We start from the raw sequence: 17509 nt of genomic DNA, 5'->3' as shown, positions 1-17509 counted from the left end.
AAAAATAGAGAGAGAGGAACTAAGGACGAAAAAGCGAGGGAGAAGGAAGTAGGAAAATAAAAATAAGTGAGCATATTTTGGCAGGATTTCAGCTGGCTGATGGGGTGAGGAGAGGCTAATGTCAGTAGGGGGCTGGGGAACACACTGAATAAGCAAATCTGCTGAACTGAGACTTGCTGTACCTATTAGTATGCATGCTTATGTCACATGAATTCTCAGTATTTGCCCGTTCCTTTTGCAGTTGTATGCAAAATGTATGTTATCACTGCACATTATAAATAAGGTTTCTCCAGCTTGGTGCGTAATCTTTACAGCATGGCTATTACAAGGATGTCACATCAGAAGAACATTAGGAAATTGTGTGCGTTTGCATGAGCTGCTTTTCATTCATAAATCATGCTTGAGATTTCACTCTGAGCACACCTCCTAAATGTGACTGACTGTCTCCTTCGTAGAGTGGAAATGCACAATATTATTCCTTTTTCACTGCTGTTTACTCGAGTGCTTACCCACAGACAAGCCTTTAAGTCCTGTCCAGTGTGAACGTACATGTATTGATTTGTTTCAGTCATCCAAGTCTCTTCATCCACATCTGCACAAGCATATGTGTGCAGATGAATCATAGATCCTGTGTGCGTGTGTGAGCGTGTGCGTGTGTGCGTGTGCGCGTGAGAGAGATGGAGAGAGAGAGACAAGGAGCGAGGGCACGGAGCAGGCAGATAAAAGGGGAGAGAGATGAATGTGTGTTAATGCATGCCTCACCTCACACCCCCGCTCCTCCCTTCAAGCCAGTAGAGGAAAATGTTTTCCATATTTGTGTTAGCTTTGTACATGTCTGATGGGCCAATTCCGGTGTTCATTTATTAAAAGGCTTCATTCCATACAGAGAAAGTGATATAGTAGGTGTTGAATGTCAGTGCTGATCCACAGATTGTAGCAACTCTCAGATTTGGCTATTCAGTGTCTTTTAAAACGCTCCTTTATGAAATGTTTTGTATTCCAAACATTTGTAAGACTGTTAATGGAGAAACTGTTGATATAGTCAATCCAGACTAAAACGTTTTTTTCATGTTTGCCGTGCCTTCAAGCAGCACCACTGACTGAGTGAACCAACACTCATAGGCAACCTTATGCAACAAGTACAAATTCCCCCTGCTTCGTATCTCATAAAACCATACTCTGTTGGCATGTAACTTAAGAGCACATGAAAAGATTCCCCTGCATTCACTTCATGAATTTTGAATGCATCTCAAGCATCTCTTTATTAGTTCTCCTCTGTGTAGCTGTTGTTTGTGTTGAATGATAGTGCAGGCGGCATTCACTCAATTTGTAATGCTTTGCCCTCAGATTATTGTCTCAGTATCTTTGTTTTATGTTGTTTCTTTTAAACCTTCTGTTCTGCTGTCAAATCCATTGTTTCTCATCCCACTGTAAACTGTGCTCCTGTGCTTAGAGGGTGTTTGGCAGCAATGTCAGCATCAGACGAGTGGAGACATTCCGCAGCGCTGTTCAATATTCCTTCGCTGTATTGCCCCTTCAATCACAAGCGCTTAAAGCATCCATTATAAGCAAAGAAATCAAGAGATGAAGGGAGAGAGAGGGAGGACCTCCGTACAGACCCATCTGTATCTGTACGGAGTGTATGATTTTTGTACAAGTGTGACAAACCAGTGAGCCTGAGAATGGATAATACATCTCTCAGTGTTTAGTTTTTTCTCAGCAGTGAAGAACTTTCTTCTCTTACTGTTAAAGATGCGTTAGTTTGTTTCTTATGTTTGTGAGTGAGGGAAAAGACACAGCAAGACAGAGCAAATAGTCTAAAGCAACTCTGTGTGTATACTTTACTTGTGTGGCTAATAGGCGAGGTGGCCAAGCTTCTCTGTTTGCTCTGACTGTCTCCTGCAGATGACAGAAACATCCTGACAGCCATCTGCCACCACCCTGTCACTGTGGAGAGATGGATGCTGGAGACAGCCCTGCCAACTGTTGAAGCACTTGACAGTGCACCTCAGGGATGCGTGTGCGTGTGTGTGCGTGCGTGTAGATGGTGTTTTGGTGCCAGCCAATACTCAGCTGTCTCTTGTTTCCATTGATGCCCACAAAGAGGAACCTGAGTGGGTGCTGTGACGCTGCCTGTCTTTGTTGCAGCAATCAGGTGGTGATTTCCACACAGTGGGATTAAAGCCTGTTAAAGGGGCATTGCTTGATGAGGCCTGCAAAAATGAGATGAGGTCACATAGTGAGTCATGAACTCAGCAACTTCAGGCTTAAGAAATGTTTTTTCTTGGTCAGAAAATAATTGGTTGTGTTTCAGAACACAGCGTGTCATAAAACCTTTTCGATTTTGCTTCTTGTGCTGGTTATATGTTGACCTGTTCACTTGAATGAACCTGCTCTACTTACTGACATTTCAACAGACTTTTACACAATCTCTGAAGCTTCCAGGTTTATCGGATTCCCTCAGAAGAGGAAACAACATTACGGCGCCTTGGTTTAACCTCGAGACACACAGCTCCTCCATAATATATGCACTCTCGTGGAGTACTAGACACAAACACCCATGTGTGCGCTGTCCTAGGATCTCAACACTCATTTAGTCACAGACACACATTCACACATGTACGGATCTACTTGTGTTGTATCACACACGTTATTTCCTGTACGAACAGTTGGGAAATCAAAAACTGGCAGGACTTACAGTAGACTTCTTGGTACAGGCGCTAATGAGTGCAACTAAAAAAAGCAAAATTTTTTGCAAAAACACTTGTTTGCTCATTATACAGAGGCTAAATTAACAATGGTAAACCACCAGCCATGATATAGGAACCATTGTGAGGTTTGTTACAAATGCAATTAATTAACTTGAAAAACACGCACATTAATGGATAATATCACAATTTAAATTTACACACACAGTATAGCGTAGTTTACGTTTGATACAATTCCTTTCCTTACATCATTCAGATGATCAAGTTTCAGTTTAATTTTCGAATGGACAGTAGTTTTGGGACTTGTGTAGACTTACTGAGTTACTAAGCTGTTCTTTAGTCCACAAATTTCTTTGGTTAGACTGCCCCACTATGGACCACAGTGAATTATTAGGCTAAATGACAAGTGTCTCACACATACACACACACACACACACACACACCAAGAATGCCAACATTGTGAAATATGAGACCGCCTGTTCGCTCCATGGAAACATGAGGAAAAAAAAAAACACTTTGCTGACTCCACTATCATAAATGAACACAGCAGTCAATACTGGAGCTGTCCCAGACAGAAAAGCCCACAATGATCCATAAAACATAGCACACTTCAACACATTTACTGGAAAGTACGTGACACCTTCGACCTAACATGGTCTATCCTCTGTAAATAGTGTTATGTATCAGACCTTGGTGTTACTATTTCCAGGGTCAGCTCCTTGCCAACACAAGAGAGCATGTCATTTCATCTGGTTGGATATCTAGGAGCCCCCTATAAGCATTACCTATGCCAAGATGAGACTCAGCCATGTAGAAAAGAGGATAACAGGCAAGATGGGGAGCCAGCTGACAAGAGAGAAAACAGAAGGCAGCAGAGAAAAACAGCTGAGAGGAGGGAAGAGAGAAAACTAGGGGAGTGGGAACCTTATCCTGGAATAGCCAGCAACTGGAGCTGCAGACTCCACCCTTCTCACCCCTCCCTTTACTCTCTCTGTCTCTCTCTTTGCCATACTATCTCTCTCTCTTTTTCTCTCTCTCTCTGAAGCAGTCTCCCAGTCTGTCATTTGACCAGGCAGTTCACAGAGGCGAGAGCTCAGCACCAAAAAGAAAGCAAAGAGAGAGACAGAGGGAAAGGAGCACGTTCAATATAACAATAAGCTTGCTGGAATTTATTTTTGGCTGTTTATCACCAGATGAAAACCTCCTTCTGTTAGTATGGATTTCTTCTTGGCTACTGCTTTTTCTGGACTCTTGGCTGTCTTGGATGTGGGCTTGAACTCTGTTTGCATATGACTGGGAGGACGATCAACTGACACCTTTTTGGGGGATTTACACTCCAAGGAGTAAAACTCTGCTTGTGGAGGTGAGAGAGGGAGACGAAGAGACACCAAGAGAGAGAGAAAGAGAGAAGGGACAGAGAGAGAGAGAGTGAGTGAGTGCCAGGCCATGCCCACCTCTGCTCATGGTTCAACAGCATGAAAGGGGGCCGCCACCACCACCATCGCCACCACCAAGGCTGTGGCTGCCAACACTTGTTCCGTAAAGTCCTGGCCAAGTGTGGCTGCTGCTATGCCAGAGTCAGAGGTCAGTGTGACACAATAACACGAGAAATGTTGATCTCCATTCAGAATATCATTGTTAGTTTCGTTGCCCGTTGGTTGGTGTTGTTCTTCAGAAATGCTTTTGTGCGTCTCTTGTTTTTGAGTGTGTGTGAGTGAGTGAGTAGTTATTCTGGATCACACTGAACTGAAGCCATAACTCAAGCAACTCAACTCTTCTCCTCTCCTTTCCTTCTCTCTTGTATATTCTTAGATGTCCACTCATGTCTCTCTTATCTCTCCTTCCTTTCCGTTGAGCATATGCTAATCATTTAAATGTAAACCTCAATCCTCTCCCCTGCTCTCTGCGCCGCTAGCTAAAGCAACAGATGTGTGTCAAATACACATCAGAGCAGGCAAAAAAAAAAAAAAAATCCTCCCAACAGATGACAGGAACAGGAAAGAGGACATGCATCACACATTCTTCCATTAAAGATAGAGGGAAAAAGAGACTGTGTGTGTGTGTGTGTGTGTGAGAGACCGACTGACCGACGGGGGGGGGGGGGGGTGACTGTCCTCATCATGATGAGTGTGTGTCATTTGGTTATGTGCAGCATGTGGATGAATGAAACACACGGGACGGGTGGTGGGGGGGAACTAAGCGACTGAAACATTCCTCTACCCGAAAACAGTGGGAGCTGAACGAGTACAAATCCCCTTTCACTGTCGCTCCATCCAACTCTGTTGTTTGTTGTAGTGAAATGCAACATAAATGGCAGCAGCCCATTAAAATAGTGTGGCTGCAGTGGGTGGCATGGCGAGCACACACAGTCACCCACAGACAGGTGCATATGGTATAGTTGATACAAAACTCACTGTAATTAACATCTAGCTAAGAGCAGGAAATATTAGAAATCAAACCTCTCTCTCGCTGGCTTTTCTAACTCTGTCAGTCAGTTGCCTCGGTGTGGCTCTCTGTCTTGTACACACACATGACCTCTGTCCCTCTGGCTCAGAGGCAAAGTTAAAACAACAGCAGCATCTAATAGCACTATACGAGTTTATGGTGCAGTGCCATGCTGCCTGTTTGTTCCCTTTACAAGCCTACATCAAAGGCATAAACAGTGGACCTACCCATTGAGGCGCTGTACTTATGCAGGGGGTGGGGGAGGTGGGGGGTGTGGGGGAATCATGAAGTATGCTTTCATATTATTGGCCAGCATTGTTGGAGGCATTCTTCAGATTCCTCCAGTTTAATCTCTTATGTAATGGATATTCTCCTTTTCCATCGCCTTCAGCTCCCCCAATGCACCCCCACCATGTTATCATAGCAAATACACACACACTTAGATCATAATATATAAACATTTAGGGGACTGGAGGAATGAAACATTTCAGGCTATTAAAAAGAAATGTTAACAAACATACAGTAAGAACATTATTCCAGCAGTCAAAATTTCTTTAAACAACTTTCAGCTGTCTCAGGAGGGTGTTTTTGGTCTAACATGATGAGATGATATGTTTCATACTTTACAGTTAGAAACAGAAAACCTCTAGATGTCTCTTTACAGTGTGAACATGAGAAATGTGAGTGTTCCATTCCTTGTGGAGAAGCCCCAGTATAACAATGGAGTAGTCTCTTAGTGTAACTTAACTATTAATGTGAAGCTTTGTGCTCTATAAAACCTCCTCACAGAGCATGTGAAGTACATTTATATGTAGCTACTGCTGGTTTCGTCCTGCTCATACAGATTACATACAGCCCTCTCCATTCATCTGCTGCAGAGCAATTTCTAGACAATGTCAGGAGGAAGTGGTGTGGTCATCTTTGGTGGACTTTTTAAAACGGGATTTGCCCCCACCCCCTTTTTTTTTTTCATTTAATCTCTTGCAACTTGCATCTAGGAAATTTTTTTCTGATACATTTACCTTTTCAATCTTAACTGTAAATTTCTGCATCAGGAACAGTGGCAGCAGAAATTAACTCAACACTCACGACCGCATTGTTTCTGTTGTGGTGTTAAAGGCTTGACTTCGTTAGGCAAGGTCCTCAGCACTTCTGTCAGTCCTGAGACCTGTATATGTAAGACCTCCTGAGTTCTTTCAGGTCAAGAATGTCACTATTTTGAAATAATGTCTGTCTTTTTACAGAACTCTTACTGAAACGGTGATTGGATTTTCTCAACTGAGATAATCGGGGTCAAAATACAAATAATAGCTCAGTGTGAGCTGACAGATTTCTAATGGGACTCTGATATCTACAGCGAATAAATAATTTCCTAATAGTCATTTCCATCAGACCAAACTGTTGACGATACGTTTGCATCATTCACTGATTCTGAAAAAGCCACTCAGATGACAGGAAATAATCTTGTGCTGCATGATTCGTTCCCAATTTAGGCATAATGACACTTATTTGTACACTGGATGATGACACACGTTACACTATTATGTCACACCATATGTGAGTCCGGCGAATGCCTTTCACACTTGCACTCAGATCATCTCGCAGCTTTCAGTGAATAAATGGCTAAACATAAGTAACTTCAGCAGCTGTCAGTCGGACTAAATGACTTTCCCTGGAAGGTCATCAGTCCTGTCCTTCAACCCATTTGCTTTCACACAGAAAAGGGACTGCAGGCCAATCAGTGGCTTTCTGTGTCCTTATACACACTATCTTACCACACTTTTCTTTCACATCTTAATAAATATGGAATGAAACAGGAGCACAAGCAGCAGGGTCCTTAGTTAAGCATGATAACGAGTGAATGTGTGCCTGGGTGTTGTTGCACCATATGTGCGGTTGTGTTTACTACATGCCTGAAGAGTGCTATAAAGAATGAAGAAGAGAGCTAGAGGAAATATGTGACAGTGTATATGAACATGAGGGCAGGGGGAGGGGAGGGATTATTGATTTGACCCATACTCCTCATGATAGAGAAAGACAGGAAGATGGACAGGTGGAGAGATGGGTATAATGAAAGGCAAAAGCATGTATCATTTTGGCTTGGATAATAGCGCTGCTCTGCACTGTACATTAGCAGATTGGCTGCCAGAGGGCCATTAGTGAGGGCTGCTTCCCAGCAAAGACTGTTGACAAACCATTTAAAATAGATGGTGGTGATATTATTTTATGTTGTCCACTGTCAGTTAAATTAATAATCCAAAGGGGGGAAATGCAATCTGCTGATTCACCAAATCAGATTTGATAGGAGGGTTGTGTTTTGGGAAATGCTGGAATAAAAGTGGAATAAAGCAAGTTTTGCAACTAAAATCAGAGCTTGTGGCAGCTAAACAAATGTCTGCTCCTTTTGGAGGCTCAAACTCAGGAAGGAATTCACATAAAAAGGCTGCACAGACTTCAGATGATGACACCGACAGTGCTTTCCTTTTGCATACATGGTAATGTTAAGCATGCATTCTAAGCCAACAGAGTAATTTCAGTGGCACAGCCTCCCACACTCCTAATGGTATTTGGGATGCACCCTGAGGTAAATCTAACAGGCATACATTGAGGCTGTCAGAGAAACAAAACAAAGATAAGAATGGAGTGGAGGTACGATCGCACTTAAAAGCAGATAGTCAGCACGTGGGAGAATTAATTATACATCTATATTTCAAATTATTATTGAATTGGCAATGCAGAATGCATGTTAGGCAGGTTAAAATACTCATGCTATTTGTGCTTATAAATGTGGTCTAAGAAAACATATTCAAAATGTATTTTTTTAGAAGCTGTTTGAAGACACAATATATAATTGAATTAGAAAGACAATGCATTTCTGAAAGGATTTTCAAATTGGTTTGGCACATTGCAGCATTTTAAAAATGTATTTGGAAGATATGAGGTTGTTATATGAATACGAAGTAGGTGCACATATCTACTGAAACACTGGAAATGCATTTAAACAAGACATGCACTGCAATAAAGTACGTACATCAACATATTTGAAGCTACACACGATGTGAATGTATTTTAAAATGCAAGCTATAATGTACAACTAAATATACTTTTTCTTATGAGAGGGCTTTATGAAGAAAACAGAGGTGATAAAAAAAATGCAGGGAGATTTAGGATTCAGCTTGACAAGAGGGCTTTATCTGAGCCTTCTTCCCTTCTCTATGTCTGTCTTGTTTCTATATACACACACACATGCAAATATTTCAAATAATTTGGAAGTGTTTTTCTCGACATATACTCTCCCTCATCCACTCTGATCCCCAACTGTGGCAGTAAGTAGCTTTACCTGTCCGAGAGTTAAAGATGACTTGGCAGCAGCCATAGCAGTGGCATTGCAACAAAAACAGCGTGTCCATTTGTGGATCCCACTCTCTCCGTACGTTTTTCCGTCTTTCTATTGCTATCACTTTCTTTCTCTCTTTACATTTCTCTCGATTTATGTTCCTCTAAAGAACGAAAAAGGCTCTGTGATGTCTCAAAAATGCATCTATATGTGTTCACGTGCATCTGAGAGGGTGTTTATATGTGTGTGTGTTGGGGACTGTTGTTGACTCATTCAGTGAGTTAGGACAAGGATCCCCCACAGCAATGACCCCCCACCCCACCACACACACGCACACACACGCACGCACACACACGCACGCACGCACACACACACACACACACACACCGCGCGCGCGCATGCGCATACACATATATTTACATGGTTGAATGGAAATGACAGAAAGAACAGGGGCACACATGAACCTTTTTTTGTGATTTAATAAACATCAAATGGGACTATAACTGCCTCCCACACACTTCTTTGCTTGTGCATGCGTGTGTCCACTGCATAGACACACGCATGCAAAAGCATATACACATATATCCAGTGCTCTGAAGACAGTTTTAAAATCGCAAATTGACTCATTTGCCTCGAAGGCCTTTGAAATGGCATCCTCTGCATCGTTGGCAACATGCTGCATTTAACTGTGCTGCACAATCACTGCATATATAAGCCCCGGACAACATAACAGCGACATCTACAATGATCCAACAATATAATGTTGAACCTCAACACACGGTTCGTTTGCTGCAGTTTCGCATTTCAAGTGAAAAAGTAGAACATTTTAGGGAATTTTTGTCCTCTTGCCCTTCACAGATTGGTCAGAGAGCATGATGTGTTACACACCGTGGAGGTAGTTGGGTTCAGTGTCTTGCTCAAGGGCATTTAGGTAGTGTGGTTGTTTTCTGACATGAGAACTTGATCATCAAGGTTTCCCTCAGTTAACCTGAGACCCCTAAGATGTAAGAATACATTTTGATAACAAGTGGAGTGTGCTTATGACAGAAAGCAGCACTGCTTGCATATGCGGGGGAGGGTGGGGATTGCTGTGACAGAACTAGTGTGTCTTTTTATGTCTCAGCTCAAGAACCTTCTTTGTCATCAGCTTATAAGGCAGACTTGAGACATTATGGAAAAAGCAACAAAAATAGCTGAAATTGAAGGTATGTTGGATTGCTGTGGCCCAGCCTTGTGTTCAGCAGTCTGAGATATTTTTAAACTTTGCACCCCAGCCCACCCTCCACCTCTTCTTCTCCTCTTGCCCTCCCACCCAACCTCCTGCCTCCTCTCTGCTGTTTAGCAGCATATCTCCTCCATATTGTTTCTCTGCCTCTCACATGCAACAGAGAAAAAAGAGTGAGACTGGGAGAAAGGAAAAGCAGACTTGTAACAATCCAGTGCTCCCAGTCTCCCAGCTGGATGAGGAAATCAGCCAGTCTGAATTTTGGGCTGAATGTTTCATGATCTGCCAGCGTGGAATGTGAACACCAAGTGGAGCATTAAGATTATTCCTGGGGCATTCTCATTCTCTGTCTCTCTCTATCATCCTCTCTTCATTCCTCTCCCCCTGCTCTCTCTCTCTTCCAGTCTGATCAACATACAGCCAGTCAGTTATTAATTACACTGTCTCCCCATTTCACTTTTTGTTTTTACCATCTCCCCCTTTTTTTTTTTCTCTCTCTCTCAATTAATTCTCCTTTCCTTTTTGCTCCACTAAACGGCCTTGCCCTGACATATTTCCAGGCCTCCCATGCACCTCTACATCTCCCGCTCTTCTTTTTTTTTCTCCTCCTCAGGACTCTGTTTGTAAACGTTCAGAGGAGAAGAATGAGGGAACAAATTATGAAACACAGGAGTGCATTCCATACCTTGTTTAGAAAGAATTCTCCAACAGCGCTGAGGGGGAGAGGAGCCACTTCCCCCTGCGATTCTACCCCCACTTTCAGCCCATATGGCTTGTTTTATGTCCGCACTCTTTAGGGGTGTCTATGACATTTGCTCTACACTAATACTCTGTTATAACTCTTGTTTTACTCACTCTTCCTTATGCCCTATCAAAATCTAAGGTAGCTGTAATGAAATAATGACTAAAAGTAGTGGAAAAACAAAACTTATTCACTTTCTCCTCAGAACATCTTTTCATCCAGCAAGACTGCAACACGCTGTTCAGTCTTAGCCAGAGGTTGACTACAACAATTAATTCAGTAAAGAGATCTCCTCTGCAGCTCTCCCCAGGGAATACTCGATACAGGCTTTCCAAAACAGTGCACAAAACAAAAGCAAACAATAAGAAGTGACAATATTGAGAGTGACTTGGTGTTGTGCTGAAAGACGTGTGCTTGAGCTTTGACTACAGCGCACAGGAACTGAGTGTGTTGCTTCAATGTTCGAGGACCCTGAGAACAATGGCCAAGGAAAAGGTAGCTTGTTCTTAATCAAATTTACAGTTCAAACAGTGGTTACAAGGGTCCAACCAGTTTCCTAGAAGCCTTTGTTGAAGGCAGCTCTAAACCCTTTGATACGTGTTGACTTCTGACCTGAATCCTCCCTCATGTTTGTCCCTCTGTGACTAAGGATAGTTGTACAAGTTCTTGGTTTATCAGTTTCACAAGAGTGTCTCGCGTATCTCAAATATTACTCAATCGCAATGTATTTTTAAAATAGGACTCTTTTCAAACTAATAAAAATAGCGGACCTTGCTTTTTGGCTCTGTTCATTCCAGCAGAAAACATGTGTTGTGGAAGAATTGAAAAAACACAATACGTTTTTAAATTCAATAATGACGAAAGTAAAAGTAAAAAAAAAAGAAAAAAAAAAACCTTCCTGCAGTCTTTAATAAAGCTTTTCCCTCATATCTGCCTGCCCCCCTAAATTGTCAGCAAACCTCAAAATGACCTGTCTTCCACCTCTTTGTCAGCAGATCACACAGTGATAGTACCATTGATTGTTACCAGAGACACACAGCTCTTCGTTCAGTGGTAGCCTGCAGCCAGTCCACTGCTAATATTTAAGGTGTAAAATCTGTCTGTCTTGGCGGCCTCAATGTTAAGACAGAAAACATATAACTGGCCCTGGATTGATTCAGTCTGGGGACCTGTGCTTATTCCCCTCCAATCTCTATGTTAGTTTCCTGTCAGCACCTTTGCTGTTTACTATCCAATAAAGGCTGAATGACCCCAGAAATCTTAACAATCAGCTTCTGTTTTTATGCAACTCCATAAATCAATGTAACAGCAAAACAAAGACGACAATAGTTATGATCATGAAGACCAAAATGTTAGAAACATCACCCTGAGGCTTTCTCAAAATTTATAGATGTGTTTTTGTGGTAACAATCAAATGAAACCAACTGACCAATGGATAAAAACTTGGGCTCAGTTTATGGTTAGCTAACAAAGCAGTTTAGTGCATGGAATGAGAACATGGATTACGGGTGGAACTGAGCTTCAGGTCGCTCTATAACACTTGAATGGTTTGTGTGTAGTCATTAGACACCCTCTTGATGGCCATATGGAGAGCTCTTGCTCCAAATGCAGGATCTGATCAAAAATAGACAAAAGCTGACTGGTGCAGATGGTTTTTCTTGAATTTGGAATTATCTCTTCAAAAGCATCCTTTGTGTACATGCTATTGTTTTACAAATAACCACAAGACATGAAAACATTTAGTGGTGTGTTACTGTATGAGTATTGATGCTAATCTACGCCAAGTATTACCCTCTGTGTGTGTGTGCCACAGAAAGTCATGTGTGTGTTGCTTTGTACAACATGAGGTAGAGTGTGTGTGCCCACATATGTAGGTTGATTTCATGTCTTGCTAATGGCTAATCTTTTGTGCATCTGTCCCTCACTCTCTCTCCTTCTGGGTTTAGTTGCTATGGCAATGACAGTGGGGAGAGCTGGAGAGCCATGAAAAGGAATGAGAATATGTGTCTGGAAAGCCCATTAAGTCTGACTGAGAATCATTACACCAGCACATCTTTACGTCTGCAGGTCGAAACAGTGTACCAGCTCAGACTGAGGGATGCAGTGCACTTTTGGTTTAATTCTGTGGTTGGTTTTTTTTGCAGTCCTGTATAGTGACCTTGTTCACAGCCAGTGTGAAAAACAGCAAGAGCCCAGAGCTTAGAGTGCCAGAGCTGTCAGGCAGGCAGGGGCCAGGAGGAGAGGCTCCACATCTCAGCGGCCCAGCAGGCACCACAGCTCTGTCTCCAGCTCTCCTAGCAGGCCTCCTGAGTGGCACTGCCCCAGCTGCCATGTGAAATCACAATCGCTTTTAATTTGCTCTGTGTTCTCAGCCACCTCAGGCTTAATGGCAGCCTTGTTTACCCCTAAACACAAGTGTGAGCCAGTCGTTCTCTCACTTTCTTTTTTTTTAGGGTGTGTGCGCATGCATGTGTGCACAGATAATCATAGTGATGATCAACAGAGCCCAGTGTGTGTGCTGCCTACTGCAAAAGAGGCAAAAATGGTGGTGTTTATCATCACTGTGATTATCTAGGCACACACACACACACACACACACACACACACACACACACACACACACACACACACACACACACACACACACATACATATATAAACACTAACAAACCCACACACTAAAACATAGTAACCTGTTTACACTGCAAGGTCATGCCAGTGCCAGGCAGGACTGCTGTTTAGCATTTTTCAGTGGACCTCCATAAAGGTTTGGAAAATCAAAAGAACTTCCAGGTTTCAGAACAGCTGATAAATATCTTCTTTCAGCACAATTCCATGTCACTTATTGGGTTTTGTTTTCAGAAGTGAGAATTGAGCTAGAATTTTTTTTCTTTCTTTTTTTCTATTCTACTCCACAACATTAAAGACAAATAAAGGAGAAATACACTGTAGTATTTCTACTTTTACTCAAGGGATCCTGGTACTTCCCCCACTAATGTATTAGTGAAAAAAAGGAAGTGTTAAATTGATGGAGCGACGATGTAAAGTAAACAGGCATTGTAGGCATAAAATATTGTAGCATTACAATTTACAGTACAGTCTAACCCATTGGACAGCATGTCTGTTTAAATATTTGTATTTATCAATATCTCTATCAGTTCTCAAAAAGCAAAGCGAGTATTGTTGATGGAGGCCTGAAGTTGAAAAATTCTGCTCACCTGCTTCCACGAGACAAAAAACCCTGCTGTAGGAGTTACAGGGAAATTAACAAATGTGTGATTTCCTCATCACCGTATACACATCCAGAATCATAGTGACGTTTTAATGACCTCTATTTGTGAAAAGTCAGTTATCTGGCTATATTCAGTTAAATAAAGTTACAAAAAAGAACCGCGATAACTTTGTTAGTTAAAAACGAACATCAGTCAAAATTGTTTGAGACACACAAAAAGGAGCAAACATTCAGAATCAGAAGCTCTCACTTGTTGTTATGCTAACAAGGACGTAATTGGTCTCACTGCTCAATAGGGATTGATAATATTTACCCCAAGGACAGCATGGGAAAAAAATTAAGGTTACAATTATCAATAGGAAGACATCATTCAGACACAAACTTACAGAAGAGAGATATTCTCTCTCTCTCTCTCTCTCTCTCTCTCGTGTGTGTGTGTGTGTGTGTGTGTGTGTGTGTGTGTGTGTGTAAAGTACATGGATTACTGTAAAGGGGTCCTCCATTGATTTTACATGTAAAGATCAGATTACTTCGTGAGGAGAACTCATCCTGTGAAAACAACTGTATAATGTAGCCATGAATGTGTGACAGCAAATCAAGATCAAGAAAGGCTACAGAAAACCTATTTCGAAAATTAACACCTATTAAATAGTACACTTTCCTGTTGAAATGTGAATGCATATAAATTTGTAGCACTGCAATATTCACTTATCTGAATTTATGTGGTTCAAATGATATTTTTCAGTTGTCAAATTCAAGTTGTACAGTTTGATAAAATGGTATTTCTTTCTTATTTCTTTTTTAGGAATCATACATTCCTATATACCCTTATTAATTGAAGTGCCCGGTATACACATTTTTTTGAAACTTTCAGTGTTGATGACATTTCAAAATGAGGTATTCAGTAGCTGAGAACTTTCAAATTGTGGTGCCTTTATTTGCTTCCTTATGAATGGAGCTTCCTAAAGTTTAAATAAATCTTGGACTAGGCTTTAGACTTAATTATTAACAGGAAGTAAACATAGGATGTGGAGTTTACCAAGCAAGAAGAGTGTAGTGATAGACACACTGAGATGCATTATTGGAAATTTAGGGTCTGCTGTATTTGGGACTTGGTCCTTAAAGTCAGGCTATCCGAGCATCTGCTGCTTGGGTTTTGATCTTTCTTAATAGTTCAGTGAAAGTGCAGTGCTAAATCTCTGGGATTTTCCCCTTTAATGAAATCAGCAAATCACGATTAATGAATATGGGACTTTCCATCTCTGCTTACCTGCTGATGCAATGGTGCAGAGTGTGAAATGGACCACACTGGAACCTTAATCCTTTGTGAGTTTGATTCCGCAGAGCTTACAAATAAATAAAGGCAGATGGTGGCAGGAACTTGGCAAGTCTCTCTCTGAATGGTTCTGGAGGAATGTCTGGAGTTTTCAGGGCCACTAACCACAAACACGGTTCCAGTCTCTCACTGCAAGGAGCATGCAGCAGCGGTTCAGGAAAGCCAGTGTCTGTGGTGAGAGTGTCACAGCATGCTGATGCATCCTTTTTTTGGCAAAAGTAAGCTGAAATTCAGATGCAAAGTAGGTGCTGGAGAAATGGTTGCAACTTCTGTCGAGATGTCAGGGGTATTATATGAAAAGGAAGCAGCAACTGTGCCGTAAATGCACAACCACTTGAAATCCATTGCTTTACTCATGTTGATTCGATTTTGACAGCCAACGGCACTGGCGGCGATTTAGATCTATCAATTAAAGTCGTTTCATAAGCTCTCATCAGGAGAAGTGTTTGAATGGCTCTTTCACATTGTTCCATAGACAATAGGATTAATTCTTCTCAGGCCCTTTTTTTCTGGTGCCTGACATTGCTTTGATGCTTTACACTGATGAAAAATGTTCCACGGAGTCTGGCTGTGAGTGCTGATAGCATAAGACCGAGCCCGATGGATTGTTTGTGTCACTTGATGCGTCTACCACTTATTTCCCTCTGTGCTCCTGGAATCACAGCAGTGCGTGCATGTGTGTGTTTCTGCATGAACTAGGTCAGTAGGAGGACAGGAACCACTGTTTACTTGTCTGTGCCACTCCAGAACTTTGACTCAAAGACACTCGCATATGGTGCTGTTGCACACACGTTCATGTTACAACGCATATGATTAGAAATTAGCACACTTCCTGCTAATAAGCTCTCAAATATACTGTAGTTTCACATGCAGTGTATGCCCTAATGGCCTTCCTTCCTCTCTTCAGTGTCTTCCCCTACTCTCACTGAAGTTTTTAGTGGCAATCACGCTGCCTCCCTCCTGCTTGACTTTCATTTACTGCTTTCATTTACCCTGCTCTTCCCGTCAGCCCATCTGCTGGTTATTAAAATGGAAATTCACTGGAAGATGTGTCAGCGCTCTAGTTTTGGAGAATTTCTAAGGTTGTGGATTCAGTTGCTTGAGGTTTACTCCCAAATCGGAAAAGAAGATGATATTTTCCAAGTTTCTTTCTTCCTGTGTCCCTGTCTTGTCTGCCAGCTGGGTTTGCGTATCGAGCTTTTGGTCTTCTCAGCAGCTTTGGGGCAGAGCAGAAGAAGACATTGCATCAGAGGAGGGAGCTGTGTGTCCTGATCCAAGCATCGTCTGAAAAACATTGTAGTGCACAGAGAGGCAGAGGGAGAGGGTTAGAGCGCAGACGACAGTGGCAAATTGAAGGACATGTTGTAGAGGCGAAGCAGTTGAGATGAAAAGGGAAGGGAAGAACAGGAAAAAAAACAAAGAAGAATAGAAACAAGTGCCAGGATTCATAAATCACTAGCAGCACAAATATAACACACATTAACCAGCCTGGGGCCAACAGGATGAAATATGAGAAACAAAGAGAAAAAGCAGAGATAAACAAAAAGTCAGGAGTTTCAAAAGGTCCAAAATTCATGTTTTCTTTGGGGATCACAGCTAACAAGTATAAAGTCAAAATTTAAATGTTATGTTGTAAAACACTTTGTAATATTTGACAGTTAGAAGATTTCCTGACACATGCTGTAGATACTAAGTGCTTCATGGTCTCTCAGGTCCTTCAGTTTGCACATTTGAGTGTCTGAGTGCAACCCAGGTCCTGCTGGTTGATGGGTAAAGTGTCCATTTCCTCTGAGTGGGTGAAATATAATATACCGGTAGAGTCTGGGCTGAAGAACATAAGGTGGAGAGTGCAATGAATGAGACAAAACAGAACTGAGAGAATGAACATGACGGTGTTCAGAGTTGTTTGCAATGACGAAGGCAGGCGCTCAGTGCCTGTGTGTTGACCACCACTCTCCCCCAGGGTTGTGATCTGTGAGGTTGAAGCACTAACCTACCATGATGTCACCCAGTGCTTTGTGAACTGCCGTTAGGTCTGTCGCGATTTTGTTCTTTTGGAGCCAGAAGTGGTCATATTTGGACGAGCTGGGCAGGAGCATGCGGTGGATCTGACTAAGAACTTGAGGACACTGCGTCTGCTCACCTATAGCAGAAACCTGACTGCACCTCAGGCCTGTCAATCACACAGACATCCCCCCCAAACATACCTTGTTAGTTTAGATTATTAGAAGGACCACCAGAAAACTGAACAGGAGTGAATTTAGCGAATGACACCATAATGACTTCTGGAAAGAATGACTGAGAATAGTCCAGAGAATGAGAAGTTGATTGGAAGTCAATTGGAGCCAGTTTTTTATTTTTTTTATTTTTTAGGCCAGCCCCTTGTGGCCCTCAGTGGTATTACACTTTAAGACACTTTCACAGTAGCTTCACGTTTCATCACATTTTGTCCATTGTTATATACAGACCACTGGTGATGTTACC

At 42.0% G+C, this 17509-nt stretch overlaps 1 protein-coding gene across 3 annotated transcripts in view; it reads left to right on the top strand.

Annotated features, from left to right (window-relative positions):
* Window positions 1-17509, top strand: part of arhgef25a (Rho guanine nucleotide exchange factor (GEF) 25a) — a 46044-nt gene that overhangs the window by 8427 nt on the left and 20108 nt on the right. Inside the window, exon 1 of one of the 3 annotated variants that reach the window (XM_069140263.1) lies at window positions 3749-4292. The exons of the other annotated variants lie outside the window; for them this stretch is intronic. Within the exon in view, the coding sequence (XP_068996364.1) occupies window positions 4184-4292 (109 nt within the window). The 5' untranslated portion in view covers window positions 3749-4183. Of the gene's footprint in view, window positions 1-3748; window positions 4293-17509 lie in introns of those variants that run through there. 3 annotated transcript variants of the gene reach the window in all.

The sequence above is a fragment of the Embiotoca jacksoni genome, unplaced genomic scaffold (genome assembly GCF_022577435.1).
Source record: "Embiotoca jacksoni isolate LCO1_2020_lvr unplaced genomic scaffold, fEmbJac1.0.p SCAF_9, whole genome shotgun sequence".
Taxonomy (NCBI): Eukaryota; Metazoa; Chordata; class Actinopteri; family Embiotocidae; genus Embiotoca; species Embiotoca jacksoni.
The sequence above is the reverse complement of the archived record's forward strand: the minus strand, read 5'-3'. Positions and strand labels throughout refer to the sequence as shown.